The sequence below is a fragment of the Quercus robur genome, chromosome 5 (assembly GCF_932294415.1).
Source record: "Quercus robur chromosome 5, dhQueRobu3.1, whole genome shotgun sequence".
Classification (NCBI taxonomy): Eukaryota; Viridiplantae; Streptophyta; class Magnoliopsida; order Fagales; family Fagaceae; genus Quercus; species Quercus robur.
In genome coordinates, this window is record NC_065538.1 from 63,758,060 (window position 1) to 63,771,395 (window position 13,336).

The window sequence follows — 13,336 nt, forward strand, 5'->3', positions numbered from 1 at the left end:
AAAATATATGTAGTGATGTAGATGCATTGTTAAGCGACACTTTTTAATCTTTCCAATAAGGATGTCCATGTTCAAATTGCCTCTCTTTATTGTAATTATAAGTTGGGTAAGAAATTTAGATACATTATCTTAGATGGAGTATATTAGGTTTCCCAATTAAATTTCAACACTTGACTACATTGATCAATAAGATTACTATCTTTCTAAAAAATATTTAAATTATAATATCAAATATTTGAATCTAATTGGAGAACCTAGTTTAAACAGTATACAATCAAATTATTATAATAATAGTACTAAAAAAAAGAATTCAAGTAGATAATTGTACTTATGATCCTAAAATCGTGCTGTTTAGAGCTATATATATGTAAACAATATTATTCATACGCAAGCAGTGTGCTTCATCAAAAGATTCATTATATTATTACTTTCATCTGTCTCTCTCTCTATATTCTTGGGTACCAAACACACACACATAGAGAGAGAGAGAGAGAGAGAGAGAGAGGTTGAATCTGGATGGGAGAAAACGGAAGGCAGGAAGGTGTTTGGAAACGAGGGTGCTCGTGCGTAAAAAACAATTTTCTCCCAGATGAATCTTTTCGTAGTTGGGGAAACTATGTGAGGGCATTGAAGGACACACCACATAGGCTGAAAGATCGAGTGTTGACTCGGTCGTTGGACGAGACGGAGCTTGTGGATATGAAGGCACGGAGCCAGCACGAGATGAAGAAGACACTGTCGTGGTGGGACCTAATATGGTTTGGTATAGGAGCTGTGATTGGAGCTGGGATCTTCGTCCTCACGGGACTTGAGGCTCGAGAACATGCAGGACCTGCGGTTGTATTGTCCTATGTCATTTCGGGTATCTCTGCACTGCTCTCTGTGTTTTGCTACACTGAATTCGCCGTTGAGATCCCAGTTGCAGGTACCAATTCCATCCTTATATTATCTAGCTCATTCTTTTCTTTTTGCTTCTTTAAATTTTGTAGTAATCTATTTAATTTAGGATTTAACTTACTTTCATTAGTTTTTGAATTTGACATTTTGTTAGTTCTCGTTGAAACAAATGTGTTGTTAGTGGGTGACAAGATCACAGTTTCTTGTTAAAATGAAAGAAGATGTCAATTTAAAAAACTACTTGAGGTAAACCACACCCTTATTTATATTCCTAGTACTATGATTATCTATCAAGTTTTAATAGTCATTTTATCAGGCAATCAACTAGGTGATTGCCTTATTTATTAAAAAAGGGATATATATTCTCACAAAAAATCCTAAGTAACATGTTGTTATTGACTATTATTAGCGGGAAAAAAAAATGTAATTTTAAAGGTAGGTTCAAATTAGAAACAGCATCTACCTACCATCTATTTTTTATTAGAAAAATGTTAAAAAATGCCCTAAGGGCATTAGTTTAGGAAGTATTTATAAAAATATTTTATAAGAAGATGATAAAGCAATTAATTTTGTTGACATCTTTTTATATTTTCCACAAAAGTGATGTCAAAATTTTCTTAATATGATTTATTAATAATTGTCATAAAAGTACCTGTTAACATTACTTTTTTAAAGAAAATTTTTATTATTAAAGTACTATAAAAATGTTGTGGACACAATCTTCTCATATATAATTGGCTAATAAGTATGAAATTAAAGATTTGTCCGTAGGGCTTTGATTTTAATGGTTGGACTTAGAGAAATTGGTTTTTTAAGTCAAGGATAGAGTATATTTTTTGATATGTTTAAGCTTTAGCTGTATCTGTTGGAGGCCAGGTCAATGCTCTACAAATAGAGCTTTATTTATCTATTTTGAGGGGTGTCAAGTTTTTGGAAATGCATTATATATATATATATATAATTAACTTAATGATTGGAGAAAAATTCTTCCAACCCATTGTATGGCAATTGATAAAACTATCTAGGAGTATTTTTAGTTATATGACCTTTAAAAAAAAAAAACATTATATAACCTATTTAATAACTCACATGACCTGTTTAAATAATATATGTGGATAATTTTATAAATTACCGTTAGATAAGATTCCTTCTAATTGCTTTATAAGAAAACTTTATGCACATTTCCATAGTAAGTCATCACTTGAATCGCCTTCTTAATTATATATGGATCAGGTTAATGGGTGCTCTTAGAAAATTTGTTAATTTATTTCATTGGTAAGAAAAACTGAATATCAACAACTTCCAAAATTCAGTATAAAAAGTTAGTTTGAACACTCAATTATTATTACTTTTCAATATTTTCAAATTTATTCTCTTATAAAAAGCGGCTTCAACCATCATAATAATAATTAAAGAGAAAAGTTAATAGATATTTTAAGGGCATTAAATTTATGGGTGTCATTTTATGATTGATCAGTATAATTTTCTGTCAGAATTTTTAGTTTGGTTGCTCTAATTTGTATAATTTATAAAATATTAGTTTAAGTTGTTTCTTTCTCAACGTGAGAGTAAGCTCAAGAAACTGGTGGCTGTTTTATAATAAAATATGGAGTTACGGACCATATATTTTTTAATTCGTCACCACTCATGAATATATTATATTTAATCGCGTATAATTGTGAATATGCTTTGGACAATCCTAGTTTTAGAATCCAAAAGCCGATTTTAAAATCCTAGTTCGTCACTATGAAATTGAAGTAATTTTTAGAAGTCCACACAATTGGTCTTTTTTCACTAGAACCTGGAAGAAATTCATGCACAATTCTCTTTACAAAGGTGCCTTATTCTTTATTTTAATCCTGCTAAGTTTTTGTTTCGGCTCATGTGAATAAGTTCATTTTCTAAAAAGCTGAAGAAAAATCTGCCTGTAAGTTTGTTAATATAACCTTGATATTGATATACTAATAATTTATACGAAAAGAAGGATGTGTCCTGAAAATAAAGCTGGCTTTTAGGTAAATGATTCATGTAAAGAGGGTTTTTGTGATAAATACCGGAAAAAAAAAAAGGTGTAATTTAGGTTTATTAACAGAAAAGCGGTGTGAATTGTGAAATGCTTGCGTCGGCAATTAGCCATGTATAACCAAACAAAAGAAGTAAAGAAAGAAAAAGCTCGCAGCCATTTGATTGACAAATTAAATCCAATAATTGATTAAGTTAGTAATTAGAACTAGAAAGTTTAGGGACACACAAGGCAATATGTAGGTTAATAATATGTTTGGTACCTCAGACAATTAATATGTAATGTTTTTATTAATTGAAAAAATAAGTACACACACATATGTATATAGCCAAACACACTCTTTCAAATGATGTACGGTTTCTTTCATTTGAATATGGTTCACCTTAAATCCATGTGTCCCATTTAATTTTTAATTTTGTGCCAAGTGAATCATTGAGTGTAAAAATCGAAGAATCCAAATCTAATTAGATTCTAAATTGGAGTCCAATTTTCCATCACGTATTCATTATTATTTTTTAAAATTTTTATGGCAAGTAAATTATTGGGTAAAAAAACCAAAGATTCTAAATCTAATTAAATTCTAAATTATATATATATATAAATATATATATATATATATATATATATAATGAAAAACCATTATATATTTTAGAAATATATGATTTAAAAAAGTGTAAGCTAATACTATATATAATTTAAATCTCTTCTATAAAAAACAATGTATAATTGTGATTTTTATTTTATTTTATTAGTATATATGTATGAGACTACACACTAGTATGTGTATATATACATAGTCAAAACTTAGAGAAAATACAATTATATTTTAATTAGATTCTCAACTTTGTGCCACGTGTTATTTTTAATTTTTTGCCAATTGACTTATTGAGTGTAAAAATCGAAGAGTCCAAATCTAATTAGATTCTAAATTGGATTTCAATTGGAGTCCAATTTTTCATCACATGTCCATCTAAGTTTTTAATTTTTGTGGCAAGTGAACTATTATGTGCAAAAACTGAAAAGTCTAAAAGTAATTAAATTCTAAATTTTATATATATATATATATAAGAAACAATTACATATTTTAGAAATGTATAATTAAAAGAAAAGTGTAAACTAATATTATGAATAATTTAAACTGTATAACTATGATTTTTTTAAAATTATACTTGTGCATATTCACAGGCTATACACTAGTATAAATAGATAATAGAAAAAATTCCTATACAAATATATTCACACGAATAAGTTCTATTCAGGATAACCTTGTTTATTACACATTCTTATAACTCTAAATATATTATATATTTTTTTAAAAAAATTGTTATGTCATTTTTATAATTGGAAAATGGAGATTTAAACGTATTATAAATATCAAGAAGTTTTGGTTGAGGTTAACATGTCTCGTATCACTTGAATGTTAAAAAAGTAGGATGTAATACAGATAGCTTTGATTTAAGACTTTATTGATCTTAGAGATATTGTCGATTTATTTGTTAATTGCTTGTTAATGGGAATTCATGACAACATCCTTTACCTTGACATGCACGGTTGAACAAAAATTATGTTCCGGCCCCTCAATAATCAGAACAAATTAACATATATGGTTAAATAATATGGCTAAGCTAACAAGTTGCTTTCCTTTCAGGTGGATCATTTGCCTATTTAAGGGTTGAACTGGGTGATTTCGTGGGTTTCATTGCTGCCGGAAACATCCTACTCGAGTACGTGATTGGTGGAGCAGCGGTTGCCCGTTCTTGGACATCCTACTTTGCCACACTCTTGAACCACGAGCCAAATGATTTCCGCATTGTAGCCCACAGTTTGTCACCAGACTACAGATACCTCGACCCCATTGCCATTGCTGTCTTGGCTATCATTTGTGTTATGGCTGTTATGAGCACAAAGGGCTCCTCAATATTCAATTACATTGCCACCATCATCCATATTGCTGTCCTTCTCTTCATCATCATTGCAGGCCTTACGAAAGCTGACACCAAAAATTACAGCGATTTTGCACCATTTGGCGTCCGTGGCATCTTCCAAGCATCAGCAGTGCTTTTCTTTGCCTATATTGGATTTGATGCTGTCGCAACCATGGCTGAGGAAACAAAGAATCCCGGTCGGGACATTCCTATTGGTCTTGTTGGTTCAATGGTGATTACTACATTGATATATTGTTTACTAGCTATGACACTATGCCTAATGCAATCATACAAAGATATTGATGTAGATGCACCATTTTCTGTGGCATTTGAAGCCGTAGGTATGGGATGGGCTAAGTACGTAGTTGCTGCTGGTGCATTGAAGGGAATGACAACAGTTTTGCTTGTAGCAGCAGTGGGTCAAGCTCGATATCTCACACATATTGGACGTACACACATGATGCCCCCATGGCTCGCCATTGTGAATGAGAAAACTGGGACTCCTGTCAATGCCACAGTGGTCATGCTTGCAGCCTCTGCAGTAATTGCCTTCTTCACATCGCTTGGGATTCTCTCAAACTTGCTCTCAATCTCCACACTGTTTATCTTCATGCTTGTGGCTATTGGCCTTCTTGTGCGTCGATACTATGTCAGTGGGGTGACAACAACTGCAAACCATATCAAGTTCGTTGTGTTTCTTGCCCTTATTCTTGGATCTTCAATCGCGACTGCTATTTATTGGGCCTCATCTGATGGTTGGATTGGGTACGCGGTAACTCTACCAATCTGGCTATTGTCAACTATTGGGCTTTGGCTTTTTGTTCCACAGGCCAGGGTACCAAAAGTTTGGGGCGTACCATTGGTACCTTGGCTGCCATCATTATCAATTGCCATGAACATTTTCCTTCTTGGGTCTTTAGATAAAGCATCGTTCGAAAGGTTCGGGATATTTACTCTAGCAATAATTGTTTACTATTTCTTTTTTGGATTACATGCGTCCTATGACACAGCCAGGGAAGCTCGCAGTGCCAAACAGATGAAAAATGTTGAAGAGGGTGCCGTGAATTAGAGAAGTTAATAAGAAATGTGTGAAGCATATGTTTATGTGGTTTCTGTTCATATTGTCTATAAAAACGAAAAACAAAACGTTTCTGTTCATATTATGAAGGAGATGATGCGTGTATTCATAAAAGAAAAAAGAAATTCTCTTTCTAGGCTTTTGTTACGCTTTTTAATTTCTACCAATTTTGTTGCAATGTAATTCTTTTACATGTCAAAATTTTCCAATTTTTTTGTAGATTACATTCACACATGAAAGTAACAAGAACAAATTAAATTTCTCTTATATGGAAAAAGTATTTTTTATCGAATATTATTTGGAATGTTGGATGTCTTCCATCACCCAAATATCTAACCATATTTACCTTGAATTTTGGACCAATTTTGGAAAACTTATCATGTCGTGAGTAATTTATTTATCCTCTCACAAGAGGTGTGGGCTCTACTCTTGGGTCCCAAATGAGACCTACATCCCATTGTAAGGGAACAAAGGACTCCACTAACAGGAAAGAAAGGACTTCACCACAAGTGCCCCGACTTGTTTAGGACATCCCATAAGTTTATTTTTCTTGATGCTTGCCCCGTAGCATTGCCTTTCGAACACCACCACAAATTCCTTTAAGTGCCCCAACTTCACCAGTTGGTCCAAATGATCCTTAAATACTCTACACTGCTCGATAGTATGTCCTTTTTCTCAATGGTACTTGCAATACAAGTTCTAATTCCTTCTTGCTGGGTCACCTCCCATCTTGGTCGGCCACCAGAAGTATGATTCATTCTTAATCCGCTCCAGGATTTTATGAACAAGCTCTTTGAATGCAACGCAGATCTGCTCGGTCCAGACGTTAGGCTCCTGAATTCTCACTTCCCTCCTCGGCTAGAAGCCCCTAGGCCATGGATCCTTTGCGTATTGAGAAATGGCAGGTGCCTTGCCCTTACTTTACTGTCAGTCATCTTCCAACCTTTTATACTCCTCTATTCGCCTCATAAGTTGATGCATGCTCTCGGGGGGCCTTATGGTTAACAAATCTCTCAACACAGAATCCTGCGGGAGTCCTAATCTAAAGGTGCTGGCAGCCACCTTCTCAACTCAAAATCCTGCGAGAGTCCCAATCTATTGGCATAACTCCGAAGGGTTTCCCCAACCCCCATCTTCATGGATAACAATGCGTCAACGGGTTGGGGGACCCAACTACAAGTCACGAACCGAGCCCCAAACTCTTGGATTAACTCGCCAAAACTGCGAATCGACCCTTTCCTTAACCCGTTAAACCATCTTAAAGCCGTAGGTCCGAGGTTGGAAGGAAACACCTTGCACATAAGTGTGTCATTCTAACTATACAGCAACATCATCTGAATGTAATGACTGATATATTCAACAAGGTCAGCCTTACCATTGTATGAAATGAATGGTGGTCAGTTAAAACGTCTCGACATTGGTGCACGCTCAATCTCGACAGAGAATGGCGACCTAGCCACTCTTCGTAGAGCCTAGCTCATGGCATCCATCACAGCACTGTGATGCCTATGTCGGCTAGGAGAATTTGACAGTCACTCGGTGAACTCACGTGATCTTTCCCTTGATCGGCGAGAACCACTTTGGTGGGAAAACTCTCCCTAATTTTCCTCGGTATTACCAAAACATTTACAGGATTTGTCGTAATTCCTTCTCCGACGCCTACCCTGAACTTCTAGCTCCAAATCTCTAACTTGCTTACGCAAACGCTATAACTCTTGGTCCCTTCTATCATACTGCTCCTGCTCGAAGGTCGAAGATGCTGATAGATACAACTATGAGGATCCTTCCCCCCGAGTCTGGCTGTTCCATATGCTCTTTGTACCTATAGTCCTGGTCCCTTTTTTACCTTTTCTCAAGCCAACTCGAGCCCCGAGACAAGCCCCCAGACCGGCTATCTACCGAACTCGTCAAACGCTGGTCAACCTTGCTTAAAGATGGCTTACTTTGCTTGGAACTTCAGCTGAGTAGCAGATTCTCACAGACAACGCCAATTGTGGAGGCACAGCATGGCTAATGGGCTCATTATCTAACTGGGCTCACAATCTATTTATCCCAGTGGGTATATGGATATCCTACAATGGGAAGCTCCTAAAAGCGAAAGCCCATATCTAAGGTGCACTTAACTGGTCCTTCAGGGTATGATTATTTTTGGTTTATCTCTCACTCTAATTTTTTGGTTCCTCACCCACTAGTCTCTAATCCCATTCTCCTTCATTTTCCCACTATTTATAAGCATCTTGAGTGGATCATTAATGATCACTTTCAATGGTTTTTCGTGTAAGTGGGCCCATTAGGATTATTCTTGACAAAAAAGGGCCCTACTTGGGAAATTGATGAATCAATTTTGGGACTTGCAACAGACGCCAAATGCTGCTCGGCGACGACCTCCACCAAGGCATTACCGAGGTACCCCAGAGCGGGGCCCTAAGCTACATTAAAGCCCAAGAATGAAACAACCCATAGTTATCTTAGCCGAGCATCATGGACTGGATTTGATGAAGGAATTTTATTCAACCTATGGCTCGTGGGCTTCCCAACAATGGGCTGACAATCGAACAATAATAGTAATAAAAAAGAATACATTTAGATAAATTTATTTATAATTGTGGCTAGAATTGCTGTTTAGAGCTGATATATAAACAATATTTATTAATACCATAACTACGTGCTTAAAAAATAGATTCATTACACTCCTTTCATCTCTCTCTTTCTTTCTCTATATTCTTGGAAACAAACAGAGGGAGAGAGAGAGAGAGAGAGAGAGAGAGAGTTTGAATCAAGATGGGAGAATACAGAGGAGACGAAGGTGTTTAGAAAAGAGGGTGCTCATGCACAAAACACAATTTTCTCCCTGATGAATCGTTTCAGGGTTGAGGAAATTATGTGAGGGCATTGAAGGACACACCACGTAGGCTGAAAGATCGAGTGCTAACTCGAATGTCAGACCAGACAAAGCTAGTGGACGTGAAGGCACAAAACCAGCATGAGATGAGGAAGACACTAACGTGGTGGGACCTAATGTGGTTCGGTATAGGAGCTATGATTGGAGCTGGGATCTTCATCCTCACGGGGCTTGAGGCTCGTAAACATGCAAGACCTGCGATTGTATTGTCATACGTCATTTCGAGCATCTTTGCATTACTCTCTGTTTTTTGCTACACTGAATTCGTCGTTGAGATCCCAAGTGCAAGTACGTACCATCCTTATTTTCTAGACTTTTTTATTATTTTTTTTTTAAAGAAATTGTGAACAAAAGATCACAAATTGCAATATACACGTGATTACCAAGGCAACAATGTTTCCTATAGTGAAAAAAAAGGGTCTAGCTCCCTTCCTGTTACAAAGTCTCCCGTTTCCTTTAAAATAGATGAAAAACACCTAGCAGACTAACAATTCAAAGGCAAAAAAATAGCCACCTTGCTTCACCGAAGAATAACACATCACCCAAATTGAAACAAATATTTTTGGACGAATCCAAAAACCTAGAAGAGGTAATAGCCAACTAGAGCAATAAGTCTTTAAAAAATTGTTCTTCGTCTCTCTTAAACAGAAACCCTAATTAAGAACAACCTAAAGAAACCCAAAAAAGTAAAATCAAATAAATATTATCAATCACCCCAAAATACACATACATGATACATCTATCAAATATATCAAAAAATGAAGTGCCAGAAACATAAGGAGAGAAAACTAACCACACAGTGGTGATGAAATCAATGGCAAGAGGAAGAGAGATAGATGTTGGAAATTAGGAATAAAAAAATCAAAGAAAAAAATTGTTAAGCTTCTAGATGATTGTAGCAACAATTTTGACACGTTAGCCAAGCTTCTCAAATGATATCGATCTCTAACATTATTTTTGATAGCTCCTTGTCATCCACTGCCAATGGTGTTAATGTATGATGGTGGGTTTGCTTGCTAAAGGTTGTGCTACTTTTTTTGCTTTTGGATTTTTTTTTTTTTTTTTTTTTTTTTTTGAGAAAGAAGACAAAATTGCATAAAATTAAGAAATGCTGGCTAAATTAGCCTGATGTACAAAAATAAACCGTGATAGAACATCTTTCATCCACACAAGAAAATGTGTTACATTAACAGCAAACCAAACCAGACTATGAGCTACCTGATTACCTTCTCTCTTAACATGAGAGTAATGTAATTGATTAAAAGAACTAGCAACCAATGAAGAAATAATCCCATTAGGATTGGTATACTTCTTAACATCCTCAAGAAGTATACCATTTGGATTGTTATGTTGCCAAGTATCTTTCTTTTATATTAAAATGATAAGAAATAGGTGAGTTTATAGCAGGAGGGGAGCAAGACCAATGAAGAAATTATGGTTTAAATTAAGTTTAAAAAAACTTAGATATATAATATTTATAAAAAAATCAAATAATCCCATTAGAAGATGTATAACTTTAAATATATAATTAAAATCATAAATATTTATTGTGACTAGTATTTTTTTAATATATTTTTCCTACATAAAATTTGAGAAAATGTACTTAAAAATTATTTAATTTCACCATTTTTTTTAAATCAAGAAGACATATTTTTTAAAATTTGTTCCATTTTTTTTTTTAACTTATTAAATTATTTATGATGTCATCAATAATTTAACAATTCAAAACCTTATTAAATTATTTAATAATTCAAAACCTTAAATCTCTTTTGGTTCCGAGGACTTGGATTGGGTCTAGTGCAACTGAACACTGGAATTAATCCTTACATTGGAATTAATATTTGAACTTTCTAGCTTTTACTTTTTAGAGAAAAGTGTTACGTCCATGTTCATCAGTATCTTGATCCGATTTTTAGAATCTTAAGATCCTAAGATCCTACATCCCTAAAAGTTCCAAGATCTCACTAAGATCTCTACTAAGGTGAAATCCTTGTAGGATTCCAATCTAGATCTTAGGATCTTATAGGATCCCGATCCTATAGCAATACTAAAGATCATGTGCTATGAAGGAAAGAAAAACAAAATTTCTTATTTCAGGACTTCAAATGGAGCCTAAAGAATCTAAACTGATAAAAAAAAATTGTAATAAACAAATCAGCATAGTGGCCCTAGCCCAAATAGATTATAAAAATATATATAAAAAAAAAACAAAAAATACTTAAGGTGCCCGCCATTAGTCAGTCATCAACTTAACCTAATAAACAAAATTATAGAAAATAGAAGAGAAAGGAAGATACTAGACTACTAGAAAGTAGAAGGTAATTGTGAGAAGCTGAGAAATTCGACGATGACACCACTGTGAGAGAGCCCATCGATAGCGAAGCTAATTTTTTTATTGTTTAGTTTTTGTAAATCCACTGTCAATTGTTTACGTTGTTTATTAAATAAATAAAAAAATGATTTTCAATCCTCGTGTCGATCCTACAATTTGATCCTTAAACCCTCTCACCAATCCCATGTAGGATCTCGATGCTGATAATCTTTGCTACGTCTACTACAAATCTGAGGTGGCAAGGTAAATTGTTATTGGTTCTAATTTTGAAGTTACTTTTTTTTCACTAGTAATAGTCTTTCTTTTATTAAGAAGCATCACTAGTAATAGTCAATAACAACTTACAACTTAAGATTTGTTGTGAAAGTGTTGTAAAAATATTATGGATATACCATTTCTCATTTTTCAAACCATGAATCATAGCCCTATTGCTATTAGTTGTCGTGTTTTTTTCCTTGAAAAATTTACGGATGTCCTAAGGGTATTGGTTTATAATATATTTTTGAAACTTTTTATAGGTAAAGAAAAATTACTTTTTTATTTTATGTATTTCTCATAAAAGTGATGTCAAAACTTTCTTAAAATTTTTTATTAACAATGGCCTTAAAACGTATAATAATTATATAAAAAATTGTCTTGAGGCACCATGATATTGAAATTTTTTTTTTTTTTTGAAATCGGCATTGAAAATATTTTAGAGCTCTCTCAACGTACAAAATTCGATACAGCCAGTACTCCTTGCACTCTTTGCATCAGCCACTTGAAGAAGATTTAAAGGCACCGATAGGGTTTTCACTCAATTCCTCTTCTTAAAACTGTGGGACTTTCCTGCTTCACAAATTCGAAATCTTTCGTTCCCTCTCATGATCAATTCCCATCAACGATCATTGGAAACCCACTCCCAATTTGTTAATCTCCACCGTTCAATTCCTAGTTTCAATTTTAACTCCGGCTTGTCTTTCTCAGGTAATTGCAATGTATAACAATAAATCGAAGCCAATAACAGGAACTATGAGATGTGGGTTTTTCTTTTGAAGCTTTAGTTTGGTCATATTTATACATGTTTTTTTTTTAAAAAAAAAATGGGTATTTGATAATTTTTGTTGGGTCATTCTCATAGTCATAGACTGTTGTAGTTTACGTTATCAGAAAATGTTATGTCTATATAATATTTTACAACAAATCCTAAGTTACATAATGTTACTTGCTGTAATGGTGAGCAAAAAAGTAATTCCAATAGTAAGTTCAAATTATAACCAATAACAACTTATTACCTAAAATTTGTTGTGAAAAATTGTGGATCACTTCTCTTTATGTTATAATGATGTAGAACAGACCGCCATGACATTCCTGGACTCTCACGCGCACCTAAAATCAATGCGCAAGGCAAAAATGCACTAGTAGAAATCATGGGTTTCAGAGTCGGAATCACATGAAATTTGGCTGGCTAAAGCGAAATGGCCTTCTGAGCAATAATCGTTGCTTTGTCACAAGGTACCCTCTGAAAATAGCGAATTCCTTTATTTAGGCCCTAAAAATTGTGAATAGTAATATTTGTTTCCTTAATAACTTTTTACTCAAAAGTCATAATAAGGTTCTGCTTATTTTGGGACAGCCCTTAAGGTCAGTAGTTTATAATTCTGCATTTAACTCAAATTTGCCATTTTTGGTAAATTTCGGTATTTTGTCACCAAATCGCGTAATTAATGCGAATTAGGATTTTAAACGTTTTTCTTAGTATTTATATGTTTTGTAGCTGTCAAAGGCTAATCAAACTATTATTAATAAACACAGACTTTTTGTCAAATTCATTTTTTGATGGATTATAGTTTTCTTTTCCTCGTGGATTTAGGGAAACCTCTGGTGGATTCAAGGTTTACTACTAGAAACTGATAGTTAATTAGTTTCTGTTTCAATAAGAGAACATCGTGTGTTCTTCCTTCAGGCTTTCGCAACATCATATATGGAGGTTTTTTTTTTTTTTTTTGGTTAGAAATATGAGGGTATTATCTAATTTTCTTGTATGTGAAATATGTTTTTACTATGGTTTGTAAGCAAGAAACATTAATTCTCAGCAATTCAACAAAGTTTTCATGTTTTTTGGATTTTGGGTTTTTATTATTATGTGGGTTGGATGTGTAGATGGTTTCCTGTTAGAGATGGTTGTATATCATAGGTG

At 34.0% G+C, this 13,336-nt stretch overlaps 1 protein-coding gene across 1 annotated transcript; it reads left to right on the forward strand.

The window, feature by feature from the left end:
- Positions 1-516: 516 nt before the first annotated feature.
- LOC126728528 (cationic amino acid transporter 1-like) lies at positions 517-5,914 on the forward strand. Its single transcript, XM_050434336.1, has 2 exons — positions 517-925; positions 4,569-5,914. The coding sequence occupies exons 1-2, from the start codon at positions 517-519 to the stop codon at positions 5,912-5,914; spliced, it is 1,755 nt and encodes a 584-aa protein (XP_050290293.1).
- Positions 5,915-13,336: the final 7,422 nt, after the last annotated feature.

Bases quoted from the DNA above. Each gene is read 5' to 3' on its own strand.
- LOC126728528 (XM_050434336.1), top strand. From the start codon at position 517: ATGGGAGAAAACGGAAGGCAGGAAGGTGTTTGGAAACGAGGGTGCTCG. The intron at 926-4,568 runs GTACCAATTCCA...CTTTCCTTTCAG, and splicing joins CGTTGAGATCCCAGTTGCAG to GTGGATCATTTGCCTATTTA.